This window comes from Pseudophryne corroboree, chromosome 6, assembly GCF_028390025.1.
Source record: "Pseudophryne corroboree isolate aPseCor3 chromosome 6, aPseCor3.hap2, whole genome shotgun sequence".
NCBI classification, from domain to species: domain Eukaryota; kingdom Metazoa; phylum Chordata; class Amphibia; order Anura; family Myobatrachidae; genus Pseudophryne; species Pseudophryne corroboree.
Window position 1 is genome coordinate 162,849,235 of NC_086449.1, and position 26,509 is coordinate 162,875,743.

Sequence of the window (26,509 nt, forward strand, 5' to 3'; positions counted from 1 at the left end):
CAGCTTGTATGTGCGCAGCTCCTCTCCTGGTGATTACCAGTGGGCGGACAGACAGTGGAGCAGAAGTTTTAATTAAGCTTTAAGTCGCCCCCTAGAGTCCGGCGCATGCGACCCCCTAGCCCCGCCCTAGTTGCCGGCCTGGCAAGTGGTATCACACAGATGGGGGAGGACTGCACACTAAGATAAATGTATTGATGCAGCCACATCCTCTGCCTATAGGCGGTAATGGGCAGAAGATGGCACACAAAAGAACATTGCCCGGCTTGATTTTCTTGTATCTGACAGATTCAGAGTGTACACAAGGTATTTTGCCAAAGAAGCAAAGTAATAACATTTTTTTTTTTTTTTTCCATTTTTATTTAGACAGTTGCTGGAGATCCCTGACATATAATCAAGATGATTATTCTAGTCATAAAAACAATACGATTAAATAATATTGTCACGTATTCACTCATTTCACTTGAAAAGGAACCAGTTACCTACGAATTGTGTCGCCTCTTTACATATGTTAAGCACATGACCAGTCCTTATAATATGCATCACAGCAAATTATTATTATTCTCCAGGAAATTTGCGGCAGGTAAAGTTGCGCACATACTAAACAGTGGGATATAAACTGTGATTTTGCACATGACGAGTTAAATTTATTGTTTCCACATTAAAATAGAAAAGTCCCACTGAACAAGATGGAAAAGATGAGTTGTGGTTTGTGGTGGCATAAAACGTGGCATCCTTTAATATGAACAGAGGAAGTCTTCAAGAAGAAGAGGGTTCTTTTCCAACATCTTCATCATCGTCGTCATCTGTCACCTTAAGAAAAATAGACACACAATTATATTGTACTTCCATGCAGCTCATTCACAGGATACTATGCGATACCAGCATACATTATAGAATGCAGTACTGGGCTGTGGATTGCTATCTGCTGTACTGCTATCACGCTTCTGTAGTTACACACTAGCTGGGAAACCACAGGTAACTGGCAGAGAACTACTGTATAGCAGAGCTGTGTTCTTTGATAAAGTAAGAGAAAGCCAATTAGCTCAGCCTTCAACTTTTACATTTATTTATACACCTGGGCCCAGATTTATCAAGACTTGGAGAGTGATAAAGTGGAAGGTGATAAAGCACCAGCCAATCAGCTCCCAAGTGTCATTTTTCAAACCCAGCCTGTAACATGACAGTTAGGAACTGATTGGCTGGTACTTTATCAACGTGCAATTTATCACTCTCCAAGGCTTGATAAATGTGGGCCCTGATGCTTAAAGGGGCTGAAGCTGGCATTTCATTAATGCCAATAGCTGTTTTTGACGTGGATCAGAACGCTGACATAGGGCAGGCGAGCCGAGTGCTGCATATAATGGTTTGCTCCGAGGCTGTTAAACGATCACAGGTTGCTTTTTATTGTATTTATGGGTCTGAATTACAAGAACAAAAAGCATATACAATGTAAAAATACATATTCACACATTCACAAATGTATTCCCATACCAGCACAGAGTTTGAGAGGCGTGACATTGCAGATACAGTATCTGTGTGTTCTGCTCTTCTGGAGTTTCTGTGTGAATGGATACACAGTGGGCCTGATACATTCCTTTGCTATTAGGCTAGGGCCACACATAGCGGCAAAGCAGTTCCCGTTCCCTATGCAGGCGCCCACACATGTGCGGCAGTCACACCTCCTGCTGAATCCAACCACAGCATCCCGGATGACAGGACGGCGGTATTTCAATGTTAACACATACATTTCAATGTTCACACAGTGCGGTCGTGCCGCATTGAGTTCTACTGAAATCCTGTGTGGCACTGGCTGGATCCTGTTCTGCGGCATCCCACAGAACAGGATCCGTGTAAACACAAACCCCCCCTCCCGGCCAAGTGGGTCCCGCTTGGCCACTATGTGTGGCCCTAGCCTTAGTTATCATCAGTGCGCACTAATACCTACCCTACGGTACATGTAGGTGCAAATGATATGCCTCCGAAGCAGTTGCATTTTTGCCGTTGTCTGCATAAGTCTGCAGGAGTGTTATGCGCTGACACTGATCTTTGCCTGTGTAAGGACGCCCAGCTACAACCCAGTGATGCCTCTTCAAACGCAAGTGTAGATGCGATGGAAATGTCTGACATGTGCAAGCTCATTTCTAGAGCGTACATCGGGGGTTATTCAAGTTGATAACCCCGTCCTCGGCAGCAGTGCACACGTGCAGGTACCGTCTTGCGCATGCGTGGCTGCCGAAAGCGTTTGGGTCGCAGTGGGTGTGAACGCCTCTGCTAGATTGACAGGCAGCGGCGTTCGTGGGGCAGCAACGGAGCATTGCAGGGGTGACTGCGTTTTCGGGGGCGGCCACTCTGATGGGAAAAATGGAGGCTGACCGCCTGCGTGCACAGCCTAGCTGCGGCTGCTGTGGGTCGTACACAATTCTTGTGACCACAATGTAAATTGCGGTTGCAGCTGGTGGGTGCCATTTAGCATACTGGGCGGCCTTGCCCTGCAGAATTTGCAATCCGTACTTCACAGACACGCAACATAAACTCTGCAAACAATCATGATGTTCAGCTCTGCGTCAGCCACTGGTCTCTACAAGAGTCTGGCATAGAAGGCACGCTCTAATCACTTAGAGATTACTGAGGCATCTGAGCTATAGACAGCACTGTATGCTAATTGGTGATATAACAGCCACCTGCTGTCATGGACACAGATAAGACTGAAGGAAAAGCCCTGAAGGAACAACACCTCCAGCCTTTGCTCCTCTTATAAAACTGTCAAACTTTTGTGCAAAACTACAACTTACTCTGTAAATCTAAACGGTAATATACATGAAACACACCTTTTCTGCAATGCATTGCAATATTCACAGACAGGAAATATGATATGGTGTTGTATATGGAAGGTGTGTCCTGAAAAGTTCCAGAGATTTATATAGAAGCTCCTAGAAGCTTTTTATAGGTCAGCAATGTAGTGGGTGTTATCTCACAGGAGAAAATGTTAAGGCCAGTACTCACTGGCCGATGTCAGAGAGATGTGTGCTGAGCGAACCGCACATCACACATCTCTCCCGGCGCTCAGCACAGCGCGATCTGTGCTGAGCGTGCGGGGGGAGACGGGGGGGGCCGCTCACTTCACCCAGCGGGTGAAGTGAGCGACCCGCTAGCTTGGCCTGCATGCAGGCCAATCTAGCAGCAGCGATAGCGATGCGCGAGGCTGCGCATCGCTATCGCTGAGGGGGCTACACACGGAGCGATCGTGCTTAAAATCTAAGCAATCTAGTCAGATTGCTTAGATTTTAAGCAGCGATCGCTCCGTGAGTACCCCCCTTAACTCTGGCAATGCAAACCGCAGTGACTGTAAGATTCCAAGGGGCCGTTCTGATTATCCGCATGTTGCGTGCCCTGTGCTAGCGGGTTAACATTATGCACATTTTATGGGATATTTTAATAATAATAATAATAATAATAATAATAATCAGGGGCAGATTGAGATGGAAAACCAACCTGGGAAATTTATGACAGGAGCTCTAAGAGAGGCAAGGCCTGTCAATGGGGGCGCGGTCACTGCTCATATGGCCCGATTCGATTCTGGGTTGGACACAGTTATATCTTTCCTTGCATATTTTACTGCAGTTGTGTCTGTGACTTTATGCTAATGCCACTATAATGCCCCTCCCTGGTGTACATCCCTGCGTCCGAATATGCAAGGATGAGATACCCACTTTCAGTGTCCAAAGTTTGCAGTTAACTTGGATTTCTTTTCGGGTCTGGAGTAGACTAGAAAATAAAACAGCCTGTTATCGGGTTCCCAAAACATACACATAGGTCTGGGAACTTATCCTGAATTCTATATATTAACGTCCAATAACAGGGCAATTTACAGAGAAAGAAGAAAAAAAGGTTCTAATCCAGCTGTTAAAGCCCGATGCTACCACCTTTTTTCATACCAGCTAAATGACTGTGTCTAATTGAATTCCCCCCATAGTATTCTACATTTCACGATTTCTAACTCAGCATTAGAGGACCTTTTAATCTATATTCTTCTGTTAAGTTTTTGTTGGGTAAAACCCATCTCATGTGCTCCAGACTTGGATACCCCCATTTAAGTTGCACCTCAAAAGTATGGCAGCAGCCTGTCATGTTACTTAAAGAAACACAGACATGGAATACATGAAATACATTTGCAGTTATTTACTTACAAAGTGCTAGTAATGATGTATATCGGGATGTAGAATATGCGGTTAGTCCTTGGAGCAGTCAGGATGCGCCGGCAGGAGGCTTCGCTAATTTCTGCGACCATGCACTAATTGCAGCACAATCGCAATTAGTACATGGACGCAGGGGGGCTTTTAGCATGCTAGGCATCCCCAGCATGCGAGTCAAAGGATTGCAAAAGCAGAATTTGCAATCCTTACTGAATAGGGTCCTGTGTCCTGACATTTTTTACTTGAATTAAGAATTTTTCTCTACTGTTCACATAGAGCTGCAAACTAAAATCTGTGGTATCTTCCATTGAGACTTGCATTAACTAATTAAACAGCAAAAGGTCACGGGCGCATGTTTTTAACCTGTGTTAAGGAATTTCCTGCCAACTGATGACTAATTGGATCACCCAAAGTGTCACATCAAGTTTTCCTAACTACCACTTGCTCACTTCTACGCTGCTGTCATTACCTTGTTCCCACACATATAGGTCTACAATCAAATGAGATAAGGATTGAACCATTTGGCCACACTATGGGAGGAATGCAAGTAAGCGATGGGCGAATATGCCCGACACCCACCGCACTTTACTGCGGTGGGATCTCACTCAAAACTTGTTTGCCACCCTATAGGGTAGTGAGCACTTTTAGGCGAATCAAACATTCGACCGGGCGAAGGGGCAAAACAGGCTGCTGTTGGTGGCATTTAAACAACGTGACAACAGCAATGCGTCCCCCTTCATCCACAATTGAATTCCCCCCTATGTAATATCCCAAGGACATTATGGCTGCGGAGAAAGGAGGGGAGGTGAGAGGGGGAAGAAGAGAGTGAAAAGGGGGGAGAGAATGTGGAGAACAGGAAAAGTAGAAAGAAAGTTTGAGAGTGAGGGGGATAGTATGGGAGAAAGAATGAAGAGAGAGAGAGAGAGACACAGGAGAAAGAGGCATAGAGGGGGCTGCGAGAGGGAGAAGAGTGTGAGAGATGGAAGAAAGACAGTCACAGATATAAACAGAGAGGTGGTGGGAACGATATATAGCTGATAGTCTGTTAGGGAATGAAAACAACAAGATCATAAAAAAGAAGATATTTAATTTGTTTGTATTGAGTAGAGCAGGGGTAGGCACTTTAAGGAATTACATATCCCAGCATACCTTTCCAGAATCAGGACATGCTAAAACCGTGGTAGGACATGATGATTAGAGGCATAAAGAGCTAGAATAACAAGCATGTCCTGTGCTACATCGGTCACTGAGACTGCAGGGTTTTACTATAGCGAGACGTGACAGCAAGAGGGACATCTACAGCTGCCTCTATGAACTGCACCGTCCAACAACAATGGCTCATTTATGGGTGGGTTGTAGTTTTCATATGGTTCAAATCCATGAAACACACAGGGGGCCCATGCCATCATTCTGAACTCTGCACAGATGTGATGTAATGAAACACAGTATTTTTGGTGCATTCGCCTATGACCCACCCTCCCCCCACTCAGCTGAATTAGGGTCCGGTATGTATGAACATCTGATTTTTTTTTTTTTTCAAAAGACAAATGTGTTGTGTGAGAATGATGTTCATAGGAGAAAGAATGATCCTGTTGTAAAGCCACATACATGTTAGCCTACACATATAAGCTTATATAATATACACAGCTAAGTCTGCAAGTTATGATATTTTTTGATACTTATGGGTCAATTCAATTAGCCAAAGTAATTTACCGTGGGCTAATTGATCCCCCCCGGGGCTATTCAATATTCCCAGAAGTCAGCCTGCAGGAATTTTTTTCAAGACCTGGCTCCAAAAAACTCCTTATTAAATAGCCATGTATCGTGAATCGCGGAAGTGTTGACACATAGGTCTGGGAATTTTACCCAGATTCTGTGTGTTAACACCCAAAACCAGATTATTTAACAGGGAGGGAGGGGAAGGGGGGGGGGGGGTGAGGGGGGGGAAAGGGTCTGTAATTGGATAGCACAATGCTAAAAATCTTGAAAAAGCATGAGATTACGCCCGATTTTCACCCCTGTGAAATTATTGGGTCTAACTGAATTAAAGTATAAACACAAAAGAAACCAGACGGAAATATAACAATATATGATTCCTCAAACAGTTGTGGACATATTTAATTCTCTATAGCAGTGTTTCCCAACCTCGGTCCTCAAGGCACACTAACAGTCCTGGTTTTAGTGATATCCATGCCTGAATACAGGTGACTTAATTAGCACCTCAGTTATTTTGATTTAACCATCTGTGCTGCAGACTGGATATCACTAAAACCTGCACTGTTGGTGTGCCTTGAGGACCGCGGTTGGGAATGCCTGCTCTATAGATATGCCTAGCATGGCTAGAAAACCGAAGTATCACTGACTAGCTTATTGGCAGCCTGCTGAAATGATCATACGCAGCCCAACTGCTCAACTTTGTTTTAAAAGCTGTTATGTATGATGACACAATACACCAATTTACTTCTGAGTCCCCTCTTAAGTGGGTTACAGTGGAAATTACTATACAAGAACTATCACTGTCAACACCATCTTTATTGAAAGTATTGAGCAACCTATTTTACATTTCAGCAAATGTATCAGAGGTTCCCCATATTCTCTATGGTCATTGTTATCAGAGGTCCACCATATTCTCTATGGTTATTGTTATCAGGGGTCCCTCATAGTCTATATGTATATTGTTGTCAGAGATCCCCCATATTCTATATGTTTGTCAGAGGTCCCTCATATTTGATATGTTTATTGTTGTCAGAGGTCCCCCATATTCTCTATGGGTACTGCTATCAGACCTGTTGGGTTAACTTGAGGGTTGAGGTTCAGATTCTCAATGGGTATTGTTCTCAGAAGTCCCCTATATTCTTTATGGGTATTGGCCTGACAGAGAAGACACACCACCAGGGTGTACCCAAAAAACACTAACTGCAGACACCGTACGCACTGGGACGGGCGCCCAGCATCCTCTACGGACTAAGAGAAAATAAGAATTTACTTACCGATAATTCTATTTCTCATAGTCCGTAGTGGATGCTGGGGACTCCGTAAGGACCATGGGGAATAGCGGCTCCGCAGGAGACTGGGCACATCTAAAGAAAGCTTTAGGACTATCTGGTGTGCACTGACTTCTCCCCCTATGACCCTCCTCCAAGCCTCAGTTAGGATACTGTGCCCGGACGAGCGTACACAATAAGGAAGGATTTTGAATCCCGGGTAAGACTCATACCAGCCACACCAATCACACCGTATAACCTGTGATCTGAACCCAGTTAACAGCATGATAACAGAGGAGCCTCTGAAAGATGGCTCACAACAATAATAACCCGATTTTTGTAACAATAACTATGTACAAGTATTGCAGACAATCCGCACTTGGGATGGGCGCCCAGCATCCACTACGGACTATGAGAAATAGAATTATCGGTAAGTAAATTCTTATTTTCTCTAACGTCCTAAGTGGATGCTGGGGACTCCGTAAGGACCATGGGGATTATACCAAAGCTCCCAAACGGGCGGGAGAGTGCGGATGACTCTGCAGCACCAAATGAGAGAACTCCAGGTCCTCCTCAGCCAGGATATCAATTTTGTATAATTTTACAAACGTATTTGCTCCTGACCAAGTAGCTGCTCGGCAAAGTTGTAAAGCCGAGACCCCTCGGGCAGCCGCCCAAGATGAGCCCACCTTCCTTGTGGAGTGGGCATTTACAGACTTTTGGCTGTGGCAGGCCTGCCACAGAATGTGCAAGCTGAATTGTACTACAAATCCAACGAGCAATAGTCTGCTTAGAAGCAGGAGCACCCAGCTTGTTGGGTGCATACAGGATAAACAGCGAGTCAGATTTCCTGACTCCAGCCCTCCTGGAAACATATATTTTCAGGGCCCTGACAACGTCTAGCAACTTGGAGTCCTCCAAGTCCCTAGTAGCCGCAGGCACCACAAATAGGTTGGTTCAGGTGAAACGCTGAAACCACCTTAGGGAGAAACTGAGGACGAGTCCTCAATTCCGCCCTGTCCGAATGGAACATCAGATAAGGGCTTTTTCAGGATAAAGCCGCCAATTCTGACACGCGCCTGGCCCAGGCCAGGGCCAACAGCATGACCACTTTCCATGTGAGATATTTTAACTCCACAGATTTAAGTGGTTCAAACCAATGTGACTTTTGGAACCCAAAACTACATTGAGATCCCAAAGTGCCACTGGAGGCACAAAAGGAGGCTGTATATGCAGTACCCCTTTTACAAACGTCTGAACTTCAGGGACTGAAGCTAGTTCTTTTTGGAAGAAAATTGACAGGGCCGAAATTTGAACCTTAATGGACCCCAATTTCAGGCCCATAGACACTCCTGTTTGCAGGAAATGTAGGAATCGACCCAGTTGAATTTCCACCGTCGGGCCTTACTGGCCTCGCACCACGCAACATATTTTCGCCAATTGCGGTGATAATGTTTTTGCGGTTACATCCTTCCTGGCTTTGATCAGGATAGGGATGACTTCATCCGGAATGCCTTTTTTTCCTTCAGGATCCGGCGTTCAACCGCCATGCCGTCAAACGCAGCCGCGGTAAGTCTTGGAACAGACAGGGTCCTTGCTGGAGCAGGTCCCTTCTTAGAGGTAGAGGCCACGGATCCTCCGTGAGCATCTCTTGAAGTTCCGGTTACCAAATCCTTCTTGGCCAATCCGGAGCCACGAATATAGTGCTTACTCCTCTCCATCTTATCAATCTCAGTACCTTGGGTATGAGAGGCAGAGGAGGGAACACATACCCTGACTGGTACACCCACGGTGTTACCAGAGCGTCTACAGCTATTGCCTGAGGGTCCCTGGACCTGGCGCAATACCTGTCGAGTTTTTCCCAACGGTTTATAATCATGTGGAAGACTTCTGGGTGAAGTCCCCACTCTCCCGGGTGGATGTCGTGCTGCGGAAGTCTGCTTCCCAGTTGTCCACTCCCGGAATGAATACTGCTGACAGTGCTATCACATGATTTTCCGCCCAGCGAAGAATCCTTGCAGCTTCTGCCATTGCCCTCCTGCTTCTTGTGCCACCCTGTCTGTTTACGTGGGTGACTGCCGTGATGTTGTCCGACTGGATCAACACCGGCTGACCTTGAAGCAGAGGTCTTGCTAAGCTTAGAGCATTGTAAATGTCCCTTAGCTTCAGGATATTTATGCGAAGTGATGTCTCCAGGCTTGACCATAAGTCCTGGATATTCCTTCCCTGTGTGACTGCTCCCCAGCCTCGCAGGCTGGCATCCGTGGTTACCAGGACCCAGTCCTGAATGCCGAATCTGCGGCCCTCTAGAAGATGAGCACTCTGCAACCACCACAGGAGGGACACCCTTGTCCTTGGTGACAGGGTTATCCGCTGATGCATCTGAAGATGCGACCCGGACCATTTGTCCAGCAGGTCCCACTGGAAAGTTCTTGCGTGGAATCTGCCGAATGGGATTGCTTCGTAGGAAGCCACCATTTTACCCAGAACCCTTGTGCATTGATGCACTGAGACTTGGCTCGGTTTTAGGAGGTTCCTGACTAGCTCGGATAACTCCCTGGCTTTCTCCTCCGGGAGAAACACCTTTTTCTGGACTGTGTCCAGGATCATCCCTAGGAACAGAAGACAAGTCGTCGGAACCAGCTGAGATTTTGGAATATTGAGAATCCAACCGTGCTGCAGCAACACTACCCGAGATAGTGCTACACCGACCTCCAACTGTTCCCTGGATCTTACCCTTATCAGGGAATCGTCCAAGTAAGGGATAACTAAAATTCCCTTCCTTTGAAGGAATATCATCATTTCGGCCATTACCTTGGTAAAGACCCGGGGTGCCGTGGACCATCCATACGGCAGCGTCTGAACTGATAGTGACAGTTCTGTACCATAAACCTGAGGTACCCTTGGTGAGAAGGGTAAATTTTGACATGAAGGTAAGCATCCTTGATGTCCCGAGACATCATGTAGTCCCCTTCTTCCAGGTTCGCAATCACTGCTCTGAGTGACTCAATCTTGAATTTGAACCTCTGTATGTAAGTGTTCAAAGATTTTAGATTTAGAATCGGTCTCACCGAGCCGTCCGGCTTCGGTACCACAACAGTGTGGAACAATACCCCGTTCCCTGTTGCAGGAGGGGTATCTTGATTATCACCTGCTGGGAATACAGCTTGTGAATGGCTTCCAAAACTGTCTCCCTGTCAGAAGGAGACATCGGTAAAGCCGACTTTAGGAAACGGCGAGGGGGAGACGTCTCGTTTCTAATTTGTACCCCTGAGATATCACCTGAAGGATCCAGGGGTCTACTTGCGAGTGAGCCCACTGCGCGCTGAAATTCATTGAGACGGGCCCCCCACCGTGCCTGATTCTGCTTGTAAAGCCCCAGCGTATACTGAGGGCTTGGCAGAGGCGGGAGAGGGTTTCTGTTCCTGGGAACTGGCTGATTTCTGCAGCCTTTTTCCTCTCCCTCTGTCACGGGGCAGAAATGAGGAACCTTTTGCCCGCTTATCCACGAAAAGACTGCGCCTGATAATACGGCGTCTTCTCATGTTGAGAGACGACCTGGGGTACAAACGTGGATTTCCCAGCTGTTGCCGTGGCCACCAGGTCTGAAAGACCGACCCCAAATAACTCCTCCCCTTAATAAGGCAATACTTCCAAATGCCGTTTGGAATACGCATCACCTGACCACTGACGTGTCCATAACCCTCTACTGGTAGAAATGGACAACGCACTTAGACTTGATGCCAGTCGGCAAATATTCCGCTGTGCATCACTCATATATAGAAATGCATCTTTCAAATGCTCTATAGGCAAAAATATACTGTCCCTATCTAGGGTATCAATATTTTCAGTCAGGGAATCCGACCACGCCAACCCAGCACTGCACATCCAGGCTGAGGCGATTGCTGGTCGCAGTATAACACCAGTATGTGTGTAAATACATTTTAGGATACCCTCCTGCTTTCTATCAGCAGGATCCTTAACGGCGGCCATCTCAGGAGAGGATAGAGCCCTTACAAGCGTGTGAGCGCTTTATCCACCCTAGGGGGTGTTTCCCAACGCACCCTAACCTCTGGCGGGAAAGGATATAATGCCAATAACATTTTAGAAATTATCAGTTGTTATCGGGGGAAACCCACGCATCATCACACACCTCATTTAATTTCTCAGATTCAGGAAAACTACAGGTAGTTTTTCCTCACCGAACATAATACCCCTTTTTGGTGGTACTCGTATTATCAGAAATGTGTAAAACATTTTTCATTGCCTCAATCATGTAACGTGTGGCCCTACTGGAAGTCACATTTGTCTCTTCACCGTCGACACTGGAGTCAGTATCCGTGTCGGCGTCTATATCTGCCATCTGAGGTAACGGGCGCTTTAGAGCCCCTGACGGCCTATGAGACGTCTGGACAGGCACAAGCTGAGTAGCCGGCTGTCTCATGTCAACCACTGTCTTTTATACAGAGCTGACACTGTCACGTAATTCCTTCCAACAGTTCATCCACTCAGGTGTCGACCCCCTAGGGGGTGACATCACTATTACAGGCAATCTGCTCCGTCTCCACATCATTTTTCTCCTCATACATGTCGACACAAAAGTACCGACATACAGCACACGCACAGGGAATGCTCTGATAGAGGACAGGACCCCACTAGCCCTTTGGGGAGACAGAGGGAGAGTTTGCCAGCACACACCAGAGCGCTATATATATACAGGGATAACCTTATATAAGTGTTTTTCCCCTTATAGCTGCTGTATAGTTAATACTGCGCCTAATTTGTGCCCCCCTCTCTTTTTTAACCCTTTCTGTAGTGTAGTGACTGCAGGGGAGAGCCAGGGAGCTTCCCTCCAACGGAGCTGTGAGGGAAAATGGCGCCAGTGTGCTGAGGAGATAGGCTCCGCCCCCTTATCGGCGGCCTTATCTCCCGTTTTTTTATGTATTTTGGCAGGGGTTAAATGCATCCATATAGCCCAGGAGCTATATGTGATGCATTTTTTTGCCATCCAAGGTATTTATTATTGCGTCTCAGGGCGCCCCCCCCAGCGCCCTGCACCCTCAGTGACCGGAGTGTGAAGTGTGCTGAGAGCAATGGCGCACAGCTGCAGTGCTGTGCGCTACCTTGTTGAAGACAGGACGTCTTCTGCCGCCGATTTTCCGGACCTCTTCTGCCTTCTGGCTCTGTAAGGGGGCCGGTGGCGCGGCTCTGGGACCCATCCAAGCTGGGCCTGTGATCGTCCCTCTGGAGCTAATGTCCAGTAGCCTAAGAAGCCCAATCCACTCTGCACGCAGGTGAGTTCGCTTCTTCTCCCCTTAGTCCCTCGATGCAGTGAGCCTGTTGCCAGCAGGTCTCACTGAAAATAAAAAACCTAAACTAAAACTTTCACTAAGAAGCTCAGGAGAGCCCCTAGTGTGCACCCTTCTCGTTCGGGCACAGAGATCTAACTGAGGCTTGGAGGAGGGTCATAGGGGGAGAAGTCAGTGCACACCAGATAGTCCTAAAGCTTTCTTTAGATGTGCCCAGTCTCCTGCGGAGCCGCTATTCCCCATGGTCCTTACGGAGTCCCCAGCATCCACTTAGGACGTTAGAGAAAAGGATTTACCGGTAGGTACCAAAATCCTATTTTCTCATACGTCCTAGAGGATGCTGGGGACTCCAAAAGGACCATGGGGTTTATACCAAAGCTCCAAAACGGGCGGGAGAGTGCGGACGACTCTGCAGCACCGAATGAGCAAACAAAAAGGTCCCCAACAATCATGGTATCAAACTCGTAGAGCATAGCAAAAGCGTTTGATCCCGACCAATAATCCGCTCGGCAAAGTTGAACCGCCTAGACTCCTCGGGCATCCGCCCAAGAAGAGCCCATCTTTCCAGTAGAATGGGCTTCCACCGACTTCGGTCACGGCAATCCAAGCATCGAACAACATGCCAAATCGCATCACAGATTCAGCGTGCAACAGACAGCATACTGCAGTCGCCCCAAGCATGTTGGGAGCATACCGGAGAAACAGAGCCTCTATTTCTCCCAACTGAGCCTAAATATTCAAATCCCCAGTAACACCGAAAGACTTTGAATCAGCTAATGCCGAAGGAACCACCGGCATCAAAAATAGACTGTTTTCTGCGAAACCCAGAAACCACTCTTTGGTAGAACTACAATCCGAGTTCACGAGTCCTCTCTGTCTACCTGGAAGATCAAACAAGGCTCTTGTGAGACAAACCCACCACATCCGACACCCACCTTACGGACGCCAAAGCCAATAGCATGACCACTTTCCAAGAGAGAAATTATTATTTTTAGAAAATAATAAGGCCATACTGCCCCGAAATGGAGCCTAACTGTAGGCCTGCATCCACAATGGCTTGTAAGTATGGATAAGAACGACCTAGCAGAAAGTCTTCCGTAGGAACCATCCTGGATTCACACCAAGACACAGAAATACGCCAACCACGGCGGAAAGGCTTTGCTGTTACTTCTGTCCTAGCCTGAAACATTGAGGAAACAGCTTCACTGAGAACATCCTTCCGGCTTAGAATATGGCATTCAACCGCCACGCCGTCAGACACAGTCGCGGTAAGTCTTGATACACGCCCTGATCTAGTTGTAACAGTTCCTCACGTAAAGGAAGAGGGCAGGAAACTCCCATGAGCAAATCATGAAAAACTGGATAGCAAAACCTCCTTGGCTAAATCAGATCCGAGAGGATCGTCTGAACCTATGTTCTTCTTACGTTTATCACCTTCCGAAAAAATGAAATAGGAGAGGCCACATAGACCGACTAAAAACACCCACGGTGTCACGAGGGTGTCCCTTGCCTGAGGCCTCTCGTTGAAGCGAGACACCAACATGACCAATTGCGACCCTCCACAAAAGTTATCACGTCTGTGAAAACTTCTCGACGATGACTGAATTTTTCCCCGGATGGAGATCGCGTCAGCAGAGGAAATCTATTTCTCCTTCGCCAACCACCGGAACGAATACTACCAGACTTTTTGCCCCACGGCAAAACTGTGCATCTTCTGCCATTGACGCTTTTCTCCTTGTTCCGTCATAGCGGCTTACTCACGCCATTGCTGATAAGTGGTCTGGCAGAACTAACATGGGCCGAACACGAAGAATACGTTCGTCGAAAATATCTTTTAAATCAAGAAAGCTTATTGCAGACAAGCTTTCCAACTTAACCTTAACCTCTGGAAATACGTCCCTTGCAAGGCCTGCTCCCCAGCCTCGGAGATCGTTATGCACGGATACCAGGATCTAACCTTGGATCCCGAACCTTCATCCCTCTAGAAGGAGAGAACCGAGCAGACACCACAGGAGTGATGTCCTGGCCTTTAGGATTATATTCCGGTGCATGTGCAGGTGAAACGCGGACCACAATTTCAACTGGCCCCTTGAAAGCCACTCTGGCAGTAGACGTGCTCACCAAAACAGGCCTCGTAGGCCGCACCCATCTGTTTTAGTAACAGAACATATTGATGAAGTGTGATCCAACTATGTATCCTCAGACCTCTTTCCACAGGAAAAAACCCCGAACATTAACCGGGCAGTATCTACTCTGAAACCCACCTCCGTCAACTGTGTCGGTGGGAACAACAGCCAATCCCTGTGTCGAAGAACAGTCAGAGAGAAACAACGATTTGCACCTTTATACAGGGACAACCGGACAATGTCCTGAACCTGACGCACCTCTGTATGACGTAGCGTACTACCTCCCCAACCAGAGGGGAACGGCAAGATCCATTAGAAAAAACAGTAAGGGGAACAACCGTAACTCAGAATGCTCCCCCTTTTGATTCTATAACTCACAAGTCTTAGTCCATTCCTGGACTAACTGAAATTATTAGACTAGCGCTCACCGGAGTGGGAACTAGCCAGATAGACTCAGCGACAAGTGGTGGATGTGTTGGAAACAGAAAACGACATCCACTTCTGCGAACCTACCAAGGCTGCAGAACTCTTACCTTCCAACCTTCCACTGTCTGCACAGAAACGAAAAAAGCACGGTATCGAACCGGTTAAAACGACTGCATCCCACAAAAGAATGCGTCACCACCGTTGTGAAGGAGGCTAACTCACGAAGGTAAACTTACCAGGTGTATCCGCCGAGAGTGACTGAACAGAGGGCTCACCAAACAGCTGTATACCTCCCCCGAGTATCTCTCGGAGATAACCTCAGCATTTTCCCGGCTACATCTCCTGCTGTCACGCGGCAGCCTGCTGCAATGTTATAAGTAGAAACAACATAAGCAAGTTTACCCACTCTGGGTAGGGTAATTCTATCGGATGCCTACCCGAATACAACCCTCCCTCATGTGCATGCAATGCAAATAAGGCCAAAGTATAGAAATAAAATATCACTTAGCTTCCTGTGTATGATCCTTTGCGACCGCCTCTGCGTCGACCAGGAGTTGACTGTCGTAATGTTCTCTCCGCGTCGGGAAGAGAATAATATTCAGACTCCTTGGGGTATATTTACTAAAAATCGTATTTTCCCGTTTGAGGTCAAAGTTCAATCACGAATGACATCGAAAGTGTAAATATGCAACTTTTTGAATTTAGTACGACTAATTTACTAAGCTGCCGTATTCTGCATTTTCGGTTTTACCGATGTCGATGTCATTCGTTTTTTTAGGCAGTGTTTTACGTGAGTGACTTGTAAAACACTGCCGACTTTAATACAATGAATCTCGGCCGGATCTGAGAGATCCGTGCTGGGCTTCATTGTGCACCTTGTTAAAAAAAAAAAACAGTGTTAAAATAAAAATAAAAAATTGCGTGGGGTCCCCCCTCCTAAGCCAAACCAGCCTCGGGCTCTTTGAGCTGATCCTGGTTGCAAAAATATGGGGGGAAAAATGATAGAGGTTCCCCCATATTTAAACAACCAGCACCGGGCTCTGCGCCTGGTCCTGGTTCCAAAAATACGGGGGACAAAAAGCGTAGGGGTCCCCCGTATTTCTGAAACCAGCACCGGGCTCCACTAGCCAGATACATAAAGCCACAGCCGGGGGACACTTTTATATAGGTCCCGGCGGCCCTGGCATTACATAACCAACTAGTCACCACTGGCCGGGGTACCCTGGAGGAGTGGGGACCCCTTCAATCAAGGGGTCCCCCCCCTCCAGCCACCCAAGGACCAGGGGTGAAGCCCGAGGCTGTCCCCCCCATCCAAGGGCTGCGGATGAGAGGCTGATAGCCGTTGTGTAAAAAAATGAATATTGTTTTTAGTAGCAGTACTACAAGTCCCAGCAAGCCTTCCCCGCAAGCTGGTACTTGGAGAACCACAAGTACCAGCATGCGGAGGAAAACCGGGCCCGCTGGTACCTGTAGTACTACTACTAAAAAAATACCCCAATAAAAACATAAGACACACACCTTGAAAGTATAACTTTAATGCATACATACACACCTCCATATACACATACTTACCTTATGTTCACACGAGGGTCGGTCCTCTTCTCCATGTAGAATCCATGGTGTACCTGTGGAAAAAATTATACTCACAAAATCCAGTGTAGAAGGCTCTTCTTCTTGAAGTCCATTTGTAATCCAGGTACTTGTCAAAATAAAAAAACGGACACCCGACCTCGCACTGAAAGGGGCCCCATGTTTTCATATGGGACCCCTTTCCCCGAATGCCAGAAACCCCCTCTGACTTATGTCTAAGAGGGTTCCATCAGCCAATCAGGGAACGCCACGTTGTGGCACCCTCCTGATCGGCTGTGTGCTCCTGTACTGTATGACAGGCAGCACACGGCAGTGTTACAATGTAGCGTCTATGCGCTCCATTGTAACCAATGGTGGGAACTTTGTGGTCAGCGGTGAGGTCACTTTCGGTCACCCGCTGAGAAAAGAAACATGGGAATGGAGACCAGGGCAACTTCAAAGCTTTTTTAGCATGACAGCTGTCTGGTTTTCCAGGGCTCTTACACCTTTTTGCACAGCTTTGCAATAGCGCACATATTCCTACCCATAGTGTCTCCTGAATATATACAATCCTTCTTCAGGATCACCACTCCCATTTACAGTCCTTTAGTAAAGCCTGGGGGACACAAGCTTATTCCAGCTGGGGCAGAGTGGACTCATGCTAGTTCCCCTAGTTATTCAATATAAACTCCTCTCTGGCTGGTACAGATGCCCTGGCATGCTGTGTGAGATGTACACAGGGGTGCCCAGTGCCTGCTGGAGATGTTCTTCTACCCATAGCTCTCTATTTCATAGTTATTGGGAGTGCTCTCAGCAATGCTGTAATAAACCTCTCAGCTGCGATGTTGGGTGAGGACTGGCCTTCTGACACTACCTTTTGGCTTGTTCATGAGTCTTATTATTATTTATTAACAGTTTCTCTATAGCGCCGCAAATTCCGTTGCGCTTTACAATTGGAAATAACAATGATATAACAAAACTGGGTAATAACAAACAGTCTTAGAGGTAGGAAGGTCCTGCTCCCAAGATTACAATCTATAGATAAACTCGTCACACAGAAATTTCTGAAGGACTTGAACAATGCTGCCAAGTTGAATATACCAGTCCGCCAGTGCCCCTCCTCTCCTCCATAAGTATCTGATTGGTTCGCCAAATTTAACTTTATGGACATGGATGATTTGGCTTTATCTGTGGGTTATGACTGTATTGCCTTTCCATATACCTGGTTCCAGTGGTGTGACTTTAAAGGCTTCAAAGGTTCACTCCTCTAGCATAAGGCTTATTCCCATTAGCCCTCAAGCTGGTGAACCCATGGCCCTCCATCACTCTAGACAGCTCTAATCAAGTATACTATAACTTACCTAGCTTATATTGATCGCTAAAAACCTGCCCCTCTCCAGACCCCCGATAACCCCCTTCATCTACACACCTGACCATTGCTAGATTTTTCACCAATTCAAGGACCTGGTCACTTACTGGCATCTATGGGTCATTCCTTGAAACTAATAAAGAACAAAAGAAAAATAGTAAAATAGTATGATGTAAGGGATCACATAGTAATCATTAATGCCAACAGAGGCAAATATCCCTGCTAGTAATGTTTGCAATAATGTACAAGACGTCAGCTGCACATTATCTCAGAGATGGGCTCACAGATTCATGCACAACACTGCAATATAAATGTCTATTATCAGCTCTGTAATCACCAATATCACGTTCCTGGGAAGACGAGGACTCTCACACACAGGTGGGAATTCCTGTTCTTAAAGCCTGCTAGATGCCAAAGTGATGGAAGTGAAGTGACCTGTAGGCATACACTCCACCACCAAGATGGCAAATCTTTTTGTGTGTGTGTAGGGCTGCCAAGAGAAATCCTGGGCCCCGGTGCAACAACTTTCTGAGTTCCCCCCTGGAGGGGGTGTGACCACAGCATGTGGGGGGCATGGCCACACCTCTCTGGGGCGTGTCTAGTACATGAGACGCACTCACAGAAGCATGGCATGCCTCCAAACTAGGGCATTAGAGAGCCTGGCTGGGCCTAGGTACTTTTCAGGGGCATGGCCTAATCAAAGGAGGGGTGGGCCTGGGCCCCCACTGGGCCCCTCCTTCAGACCTGGGCCCAGGTAATTTGTACCCTCTCTTCCCATCTCTCAGCGCCACTGTGTGTGTGTCTTACTGACTTTCAAAGCCCTTCATTAGCAGGGCTCAACGTACTTGGAGCAGCTTCTGATTCGCTACTCCCTTAAGGGGTACACACGGAGAGATCCGTGCTTAAACTCTAAGCAATCCGACTAGATTGCTTAGAACTTAAGCACGGATCTCTCTGTGTGTAGGGTGCCGGTGACTATCGCCGGCACTAGATTTGGCATGCATGCCAAAACTAGTGAGATCGCTCATTTCACCACTGGAGGAAATGAGTGCCCCACTTCCCCTCCCCCCTTGCTCAGCACTGATCGCGCTGAGTGCTGAGCTGGGGAGAGAGGTGTGCTGAGTGGTCTGTGCTAGATCACTTAGCACAAATATGCCCTGTGTGTACTGGGCTTTACTGCCATCCGCAGATAAGGGACTATTAGTAGTACCTACAATCTCCCATACTACTGGTGGTTGAGCTTTTAGCTTCGTGGCTCTGCCTCTCTTTTCCAACATCTGTTAATACCTAACTTTATTTTGTATCATTTGTTTTTCATTTGCGACATTAAAGAACTAGGAGTCCTATTGGGAGAAAAGGGCTATTATTATTCACAAGGTTAGCAAGGTACTGTAAATAGCATGCTGTGCTACAGAGATGCAGTGTGCATATACTGTACCTTAAATGCCATGTTAAGTGTGATGACTTAAGTGACGGTTATGTCCCTGCTTTTACTAGTTGTTATGAATGCATGTGTGGGTGTGTGTATGTGTGGCCTCAGGATGTACAAACACACAGCTGGTAAAGTTACCTGTTCTACGCCCTCTACCTCTGGGATATAGAACTGCAGCATATTCTGGATACCGTTTTTCAGTGTGATAATGGAGCTTGGGCAGTTTGTGCAGGAGCCCTGCAGCTTCAGCTGAACGATGCCATCCTGAAACCCCCGGAAGAGAACGTCCCCACCATCTTCTTGCACTGTTGGCCTATGAGAGGAAGGGAGAAACATTGTTGTCACATGATAGCACTCCATCATCCCTCTCCCTGTATACTAGCACTATAGTATGCTACATTAAAGTATCAAATTACTGCATTTATTATACGGCAAATATATGCAACAGCAAAGCTTATTATCATCATAATCAATTACCTTCCCTTCATTAGTTCTATGTAATAAGAAATGAAATAACAATTCTTTCACATAACTGGTACATAATGTGAGTTATACATCAGCAATTGTGTCTGGTTATGTCCTGAAATACAATACCAGGGATCTGTATGTTGCTGGTGAGAAATAGGCACATGCCACTATGTTAGAAGTTACTGGAGAACTCGCTAGATGGCATACAGTAAGCTACTTGATGGAAGCAAACATTCCAAATCCAAGTAGATGCGGCTTATGACTATTTCCCACTAAGCCTCTCAATTCAGTGGAACAGTGATTATGGGGGATATTTATCAAAGCTTCCAGAGAGATGGCGCACTAACCAATCTGCTCCTGTCATTTGTCAAACAGAAAAAACCTGTATGACAAAGCTGCACATAAACAGATTATAGGGTCTCACTAGTCTTTCTTCCTTGAGATCACAGGTTATATTTAGGGGGAAATTCATTTAGGAGAAGGATCGGTCAGAAACTCAGTGCTAACGCAATGCAGATTATGCGTTTCCTTCAGTAATAACCTATTACTAGCCAATGTGCCCGGTCTCAACTGGGCAAAGGTTTGCTGGGCGGAATATTTTACCCCTTTTCAGTAGAAAAATCCTGCTTAGTGGGTGGCTGCATATAACGGTCACAGTTTCCAGACCTCCCAGCAGGTCACATGTTCCAGGTCACCCAGCATGTGCACAGGGAGAGTTCACCAACTGACACATTTTCCAGAGCACAATGGTGATGCGCTGCTACATAACTCCGAAACACAGCAACCAATTACAACACCAATATTTTTCTAGAGAAGAGAGAGAATTTTTCCGCACCAGGATGTAGATGGTTTAATGTTCGGGAATTTAGGGCTCAATGATTGGGTTAATTGTGTTTACTTATATTATTAGAATATCCCTATTGGGTGCAACCCACCAATTATAACAATGTAAAAAGTTACAAAAGAGAAAAAAGAATTGGTTTTATATGGGTGCACTCCATCCCCTTTTAAATCAATTTGCTGTTAAAATAAAATTTTATTAGTTTAAAATCAGTCATCAATAAAGTATACTCAATTTCAAGCCTATATTGCCTATCAATTATTTTATATTTATTTATTCTATCACTAGCCTAAAATAGGCTATCAAAGCGAAGTAAAGAAAAGATTGTGCAAGAAATATATGAAAATGTGAATAAAGAGGTAAAAGTATTATTTGTGTCACATTTCTTATTTGTCTTGTTTATATATATAAATTTTGAGATGCCTTATACGTGCTGCTAATAAATGAATCACACAAACTGGTACTGATGTATTGTCTTAGACTAAAGTTTAGTGATTTGTGGTTCACAGACTGGAAAATAGGTGTCTGGTTTATGATATAATATGGCAACAATTTGTTACACTTCACTAGATATCAATAATTATGTATCCGTGATGGCCACATCAATTATCTAAATTGTGACTAAATGTTATACCACTAGTGAATACAGATGACGTTGGATAAACCAGCCTTTGGTCCGTAGCCAAGCAGAGTCTGAATACACTTATTATAGTGGTTGTATCTGGAAATATAATCCTCAAGTATACACTATTTAATGTTTACATCTCTGATGCTACTGTATTTCTTTTGTGGTGACACTGTCCTTGACACTTGGATTTCATGCAGCCATATGATGATGGTAACAATATCGTTACACCTGAATTTCTGTGCCTACAAGTAATACTACTATAGGTCAGATTTGATATTACTAATAACTCTTGTCGGATGTTGTACCGGCTTATAACAAGTCACACTTCACATTAATAAAGCCTTTAAATTTGATCTGCCTGTAATCATATATTCTATTGTAGATAGTTGTTATTGTTTATAAGGCACAAAATAATGGCGTGTATTGCACTCAAGGTAAATAGCTTGTCACAGTTCGTATCCACATAAACTTATTTTTCCTTTTCCCAGAACACTTATAATTTTTAATTGTGTTGTGAAAACTGATGTTGTTGTTGTTGAGACACATATAAGGAGTGTGTTTATTGTACTTTAAATTAGCGGGCGTCCCCGCCGTGCAGGTCCGTTAAGATCGGATGCTTTGATGCCACAGGTCTGTCCCCACCGCTGCCTTAATAAAGACTGCAGTGAAGTACATGCGGCATAAGTTAGCTACAACTCATACTATGAGAAGTGCATTGGAGACGTGACACATGTCCACCAATGCGCATTTCGCTCCAGTGTCGGGCTTCCTCAGGGCATAGTCTACACCACTATAATAAGTGTATTCAGACTCTGCTTGGCTACGGACCAAAGGCTGGTTTATCCAACGTCATCTGTATTCACTAGTGGTATAACATTTAGTCACAATTTAGATAATTGATGTGGCCATCATGGATACATAATTATTGATATCTAGTGAAGTGCAACAAATTGTTGTCATATTATATCATAAACTAGACACCTATTTTCCAGTCTGTGAACCACAAATCACTAAACTTTAGTCTAAGAAACACATCAGTACCAGTTTGTGTGATTAATTTATTGCAGCACGTATAAGGCAACTCAAAATTTATATATATATATATATATATATATATATATATATATAAACAAGACAAATAAGAGACGTGACACAAATAATAATTGTAACTCTTTATTCACATTTCATTCACATTTTCATATATTTCTTGCACAATCTTTTCTTTACTTTGCTTTGATAGCCTATTTTAGGCTAGTGATAGAATAAATAAATATAAGATATAACTGATAGGCCATACAGGCTTGAAATTGAGTATACTTTCTTGATGACTGATTTTAAAGTAATAACATTTTATTTTAACAGCAAATTCATTCAAAAGGGGATGGAGAGCACCCATATAAAACCAATTCTTTTTTCTCTTTTGTAACTTTTTACCAATATCTTTCAGCAAACCTACTGACCAAGACCTTTAATTTGGTATATGATGTGCCCCGCTCAGACAACAGCATCATAGAAGTCGTCCTTCTGCCATTAATAACGAGTTTTATGGTAAGAACTTACCTTTGTTAAAACTCTTTCTGCGGGGTACACTGGGCTCCACAAGTCTGGACAATGAGGTGTAGAGTAGGATCTTGATCCGAGGCACCAACAGACTCAAAGCTTTGACTGTTCCCAGAATGCACAGCACCGCCTCCTATATTACCCCGCCTCCCAGCACAGGAGCTCAGTTTTAGTTAACCAGCCCAATGCAGTAGCAGGAAAAGAGACGACAACGGTTAGTAGCCACATACACCACACTCTCACGACAAGAGAAGTGTCAGCAGCTAATGCCATATCAACCCAAAGAAGCTAAGTGCGTCAGGGTGGGCGCCTTGTGGAGCCCAGTGTACCTCGCAAAAAATAAGATTTTACTCACCGGTAAATCTATTTCTCGTAGTCCGTAGTGGATGCTGGGAACTCCGTAAGGACCATGGGGAATAGCGGCTCCGCAGGAGACTGGGCACAACTAAAGAAAGCTTTAGGTCACCTGGTGTGCACTGGCTCCTCCCACTATGACCCTCCTCCAAGCCTCAGTTAGGACACTGTGCCCGGACGAGCTGACATAATAAGGAAGGATTTTGAATCCCGGGTAAGACTCATACCAGCCACACCAATCACACCGTATAACTAGTGATACTATACCCAGTTAACAGTATGAATATAACTGAGCCTCTCAACAGATGGCTCAACAATAACCCTTTAGTTAGGCAATAACTATATACAAGTATTGCAGACAATCCGCACTTGGGATGGGCGCCCAGCATCCACTACGGACTACGAGAAATAGATTTACCGGTGAGTAAAATCTTATTTTCTCTGACGTCCTAGTGGATGCTGGGAACTCCGTAAGGACCATGGGGATTATACCAAAGCTCCCAAACGGGCGGGAGAGTGCGGATGACTCTGCAGCACCGAATGAGAGAACTCCAGGTCCTCCTCAGCCAGGGTATCAATTTTGTAGAATTTAGCAAACGTGTTTGCCCCTGACCAAGTTGCAGCTCGGCAAAGTTGGAAAGCCGAGACCCCTCGGGCAGCTGCCCAAGATGAGCCCACCTTCCTTGTGGAATGGGCTTTTACAGATTTTGGCTGCGGTAGTCCAGCCGCAGAATGCGCCAGCTGAATTGTGCTACAAATCCAGCGAGCAATAGTCTGCTTAGAAGCAGGAGCACCCAGTTTGCTGGGTGCATACAGGATAAACAGCGAGTCAGTTCTCCTGACTCTAGCCGTCCTGGAAACATAATTTTTCAAGGGCCTGACTACGTCCAGTAACTTGGAATCCTCCAAGTCCCTAGTAGCCGCAGGCACTACAATAGTTGGTTCAAGTGAAAAGCTGATATTACCTTAGGGAGAAACTGGGGACGAGTCCTCAATTCTGCCCTATCCATATGGAAAATCAGATAAGGACTTTTATATGACAAAGCCGCCAATTCTGATACACGCCTGGCCGAAGCCAAGGCCAATAACATGACCACTTTCCGCGTGAGATATTTTAGATCCACGGTTTTTAGTGGCTCACACCAATGTGATTTTAAGAAACTCAACACCACGTTGAGATCCCAAGGTGCCACTGGAGGCACAACCGGGGGCTGAATATGCAGCACTCCTTTTACAATGTCTGAACTTCAGGTACTGAAGCTAGTTCTTTTTGGAAGAAAATCGACAGAGCCGAGATCTGTACCTTAATGGAGCCTAATTTTAGGCCCATAGACACTCCTGCTTGTAGGAAATGCAGAAATCGACCTAGTTGAAATTCCTCTGTTGGGGCCTTTTTGGCCTCACACCAAGCAACATATTTTCGCCATATGCGGTGATAATGTTTTGCAGTTACATCTTTCCTGGCTTGAATCAGCGTAGGAATGACTTCCTCCGGAATGCCCTTTTCCTTTAGGATCCGGCGTTCAACCGCCATGCCGTCAAAACGTAGCCGCGGTAAGTCTTGGAACAGACAGGGCCCCTGCTGCCGCAGGTCCTGTCTGAGCGGCAGAGGCCATGGGTCCTCTGATATAATTTCTTGAAGTTCTGGGTACCAAGCTCTTCTTGGCCAATCCGGAACCACGAGTATCGTTCTTACTCCTCGCCTTCCTATTATTCTCAGTACCTTTTGTATGAGAGGCAGAGGGAGGAACACATAAACCGACTGGTACACCCACGGTGTTACCAGAGCGTCCACAGCTATCGCCTGAGGGTCCTTTGACCTGGCGCAATATCTTTTATAGCTTTTTGTTGAGGCGGGACGCCATCATGTCCACCTGTGGCCTTTCCCAATGGTGTACAATCCTTTGGAAGACTTCTGGATGAAATCCCCACTCTCCCGGGTGGAGGTCGTGTCCGCTGAGAAGATCTGCTTCCCAGTCGTCCACTCCGGGAATGAACACTGCTGACAGTGTTAACACATGATTTTCCGCCCATCGGAGAATCCTTGTGGCTTCTGCCATCGCCATCCTGCTTCTTGTGCCGCCCCGTTGGTTTACATGGGCGACTGCCGTGATGTTGTCTGATTGGATCAGTACCGGCTGGTTTTGAAGCAGAGGCCTTGCCTGACTCAGGGCATTGTAAATGGCCCTCAGTTCCAGAATATTTATGTGTAGGGAAGTCACTTGACTTGACCAAAGTCCCTGGAAGTTTTTTCCCTGTGTGACTGCCCCCCAGCCTCAAAGGCTGGCATCCATGGTCACTAGGACCTAGTCCTGTATGCCGAACCTGCGGCCCTCTTGCATGGAACCTGCCGAATGGGATTGCTTCGTAGGAAGCTACCATTTTTTCCCAGGACTCGCGTGCAATGATACACCGATACCTGTTTTTGCTTCAGGAGGTCTCTGACTAGAGATGACAGTTCCTTGGCTTTCTCCTCCGGGAGAAACACTTATTTCTGTTCTGTGTCCAGAACCATCCCCAGGAACAGTAGACGTGTCGTAGGAACCAGCTGTGACTTTGGACTGTTTAGAATCCAACCGTGCTGTTGTAGCACTTTCCAAAATAGTGCTACCCCGACTAGCAACTGCTCCTTGGACCTTGCCCTTATAAGGATATTGTCCAAGTACGGGATAATTAAAACTCCCTTTTTTCGAAGGGGTATCATCATTTTGGCCATTACCTTGGTAAACACCCTCGGTGCCATGTACAGTCCAAACGGCAGTGTCTGGACTTGGTAATGGTAATCCTGTACCACAAATCTGAGGTACTCCTGGCGAGGATGGTAAATGGGGACATGCAGGTAAGCATCCTTGATGTCCCGGGATCCCATGTAATCCCCCTCGTCCAGGCTTGCAATAACCGCCCTGAGCGATTCCATCTTGAACTTGAATTTTTTTATGTATGTGTTCAAGGATTTTAAATATAAAATGGGTCACACCGAACCATGCGGTTTCGGTACCCCAAACCGTGTGGAATAGTAACCCCGTCCTTGTTGAAGTAGGGGCACCTTGAGTATTACCTGCTGGGAATACAGCTTATTAATTGCCTCTAGCGCAGCCTCCCTGCCTGAGGGAGTTGTCGGCAAGGCATATTTGAGGAAACGGCGGGGGGGAGACATCTCGAATTCCAGCTTGTACCCCTGAAATACTACTTGAATGCAACAGGGATCCACCTGTGAGCGAGCCCACTGATCGCTGAAATTTTTGAGACG

At 46.0% G+C, this 26,509-nt stretch overlaps 1 protein-coding gene across 1 annotated transcript in view; it reads right to left on the minus strand.

Moving 5' to 3' along the window:
* Nucleotides 1-306: 306 nt before the first annotated feature.
* The window catches only part of NFU1 (NFU1 iron-sulfur cluster scaffold), a 155,586-nt gene continuing 129,383 nt past the window's right edge, over nt 307-26,509 (minus strand). The window contains exons 7-8 of the mRNA XM_063932066.1: nt 19,547-19,721; nt 307-810 (exon numbers count right to left, since the gene is read on the minus strand). Coding sequence (XP_063788136.1) covers nt 757-810; nt 19,547-19,721 — 229 coding nt within the window. The 3' untranslated portion in view covers nt 307-756. The remainder of the gene's footprint in view (nt 811-19,546; nt 19,722-26,509) is intronic.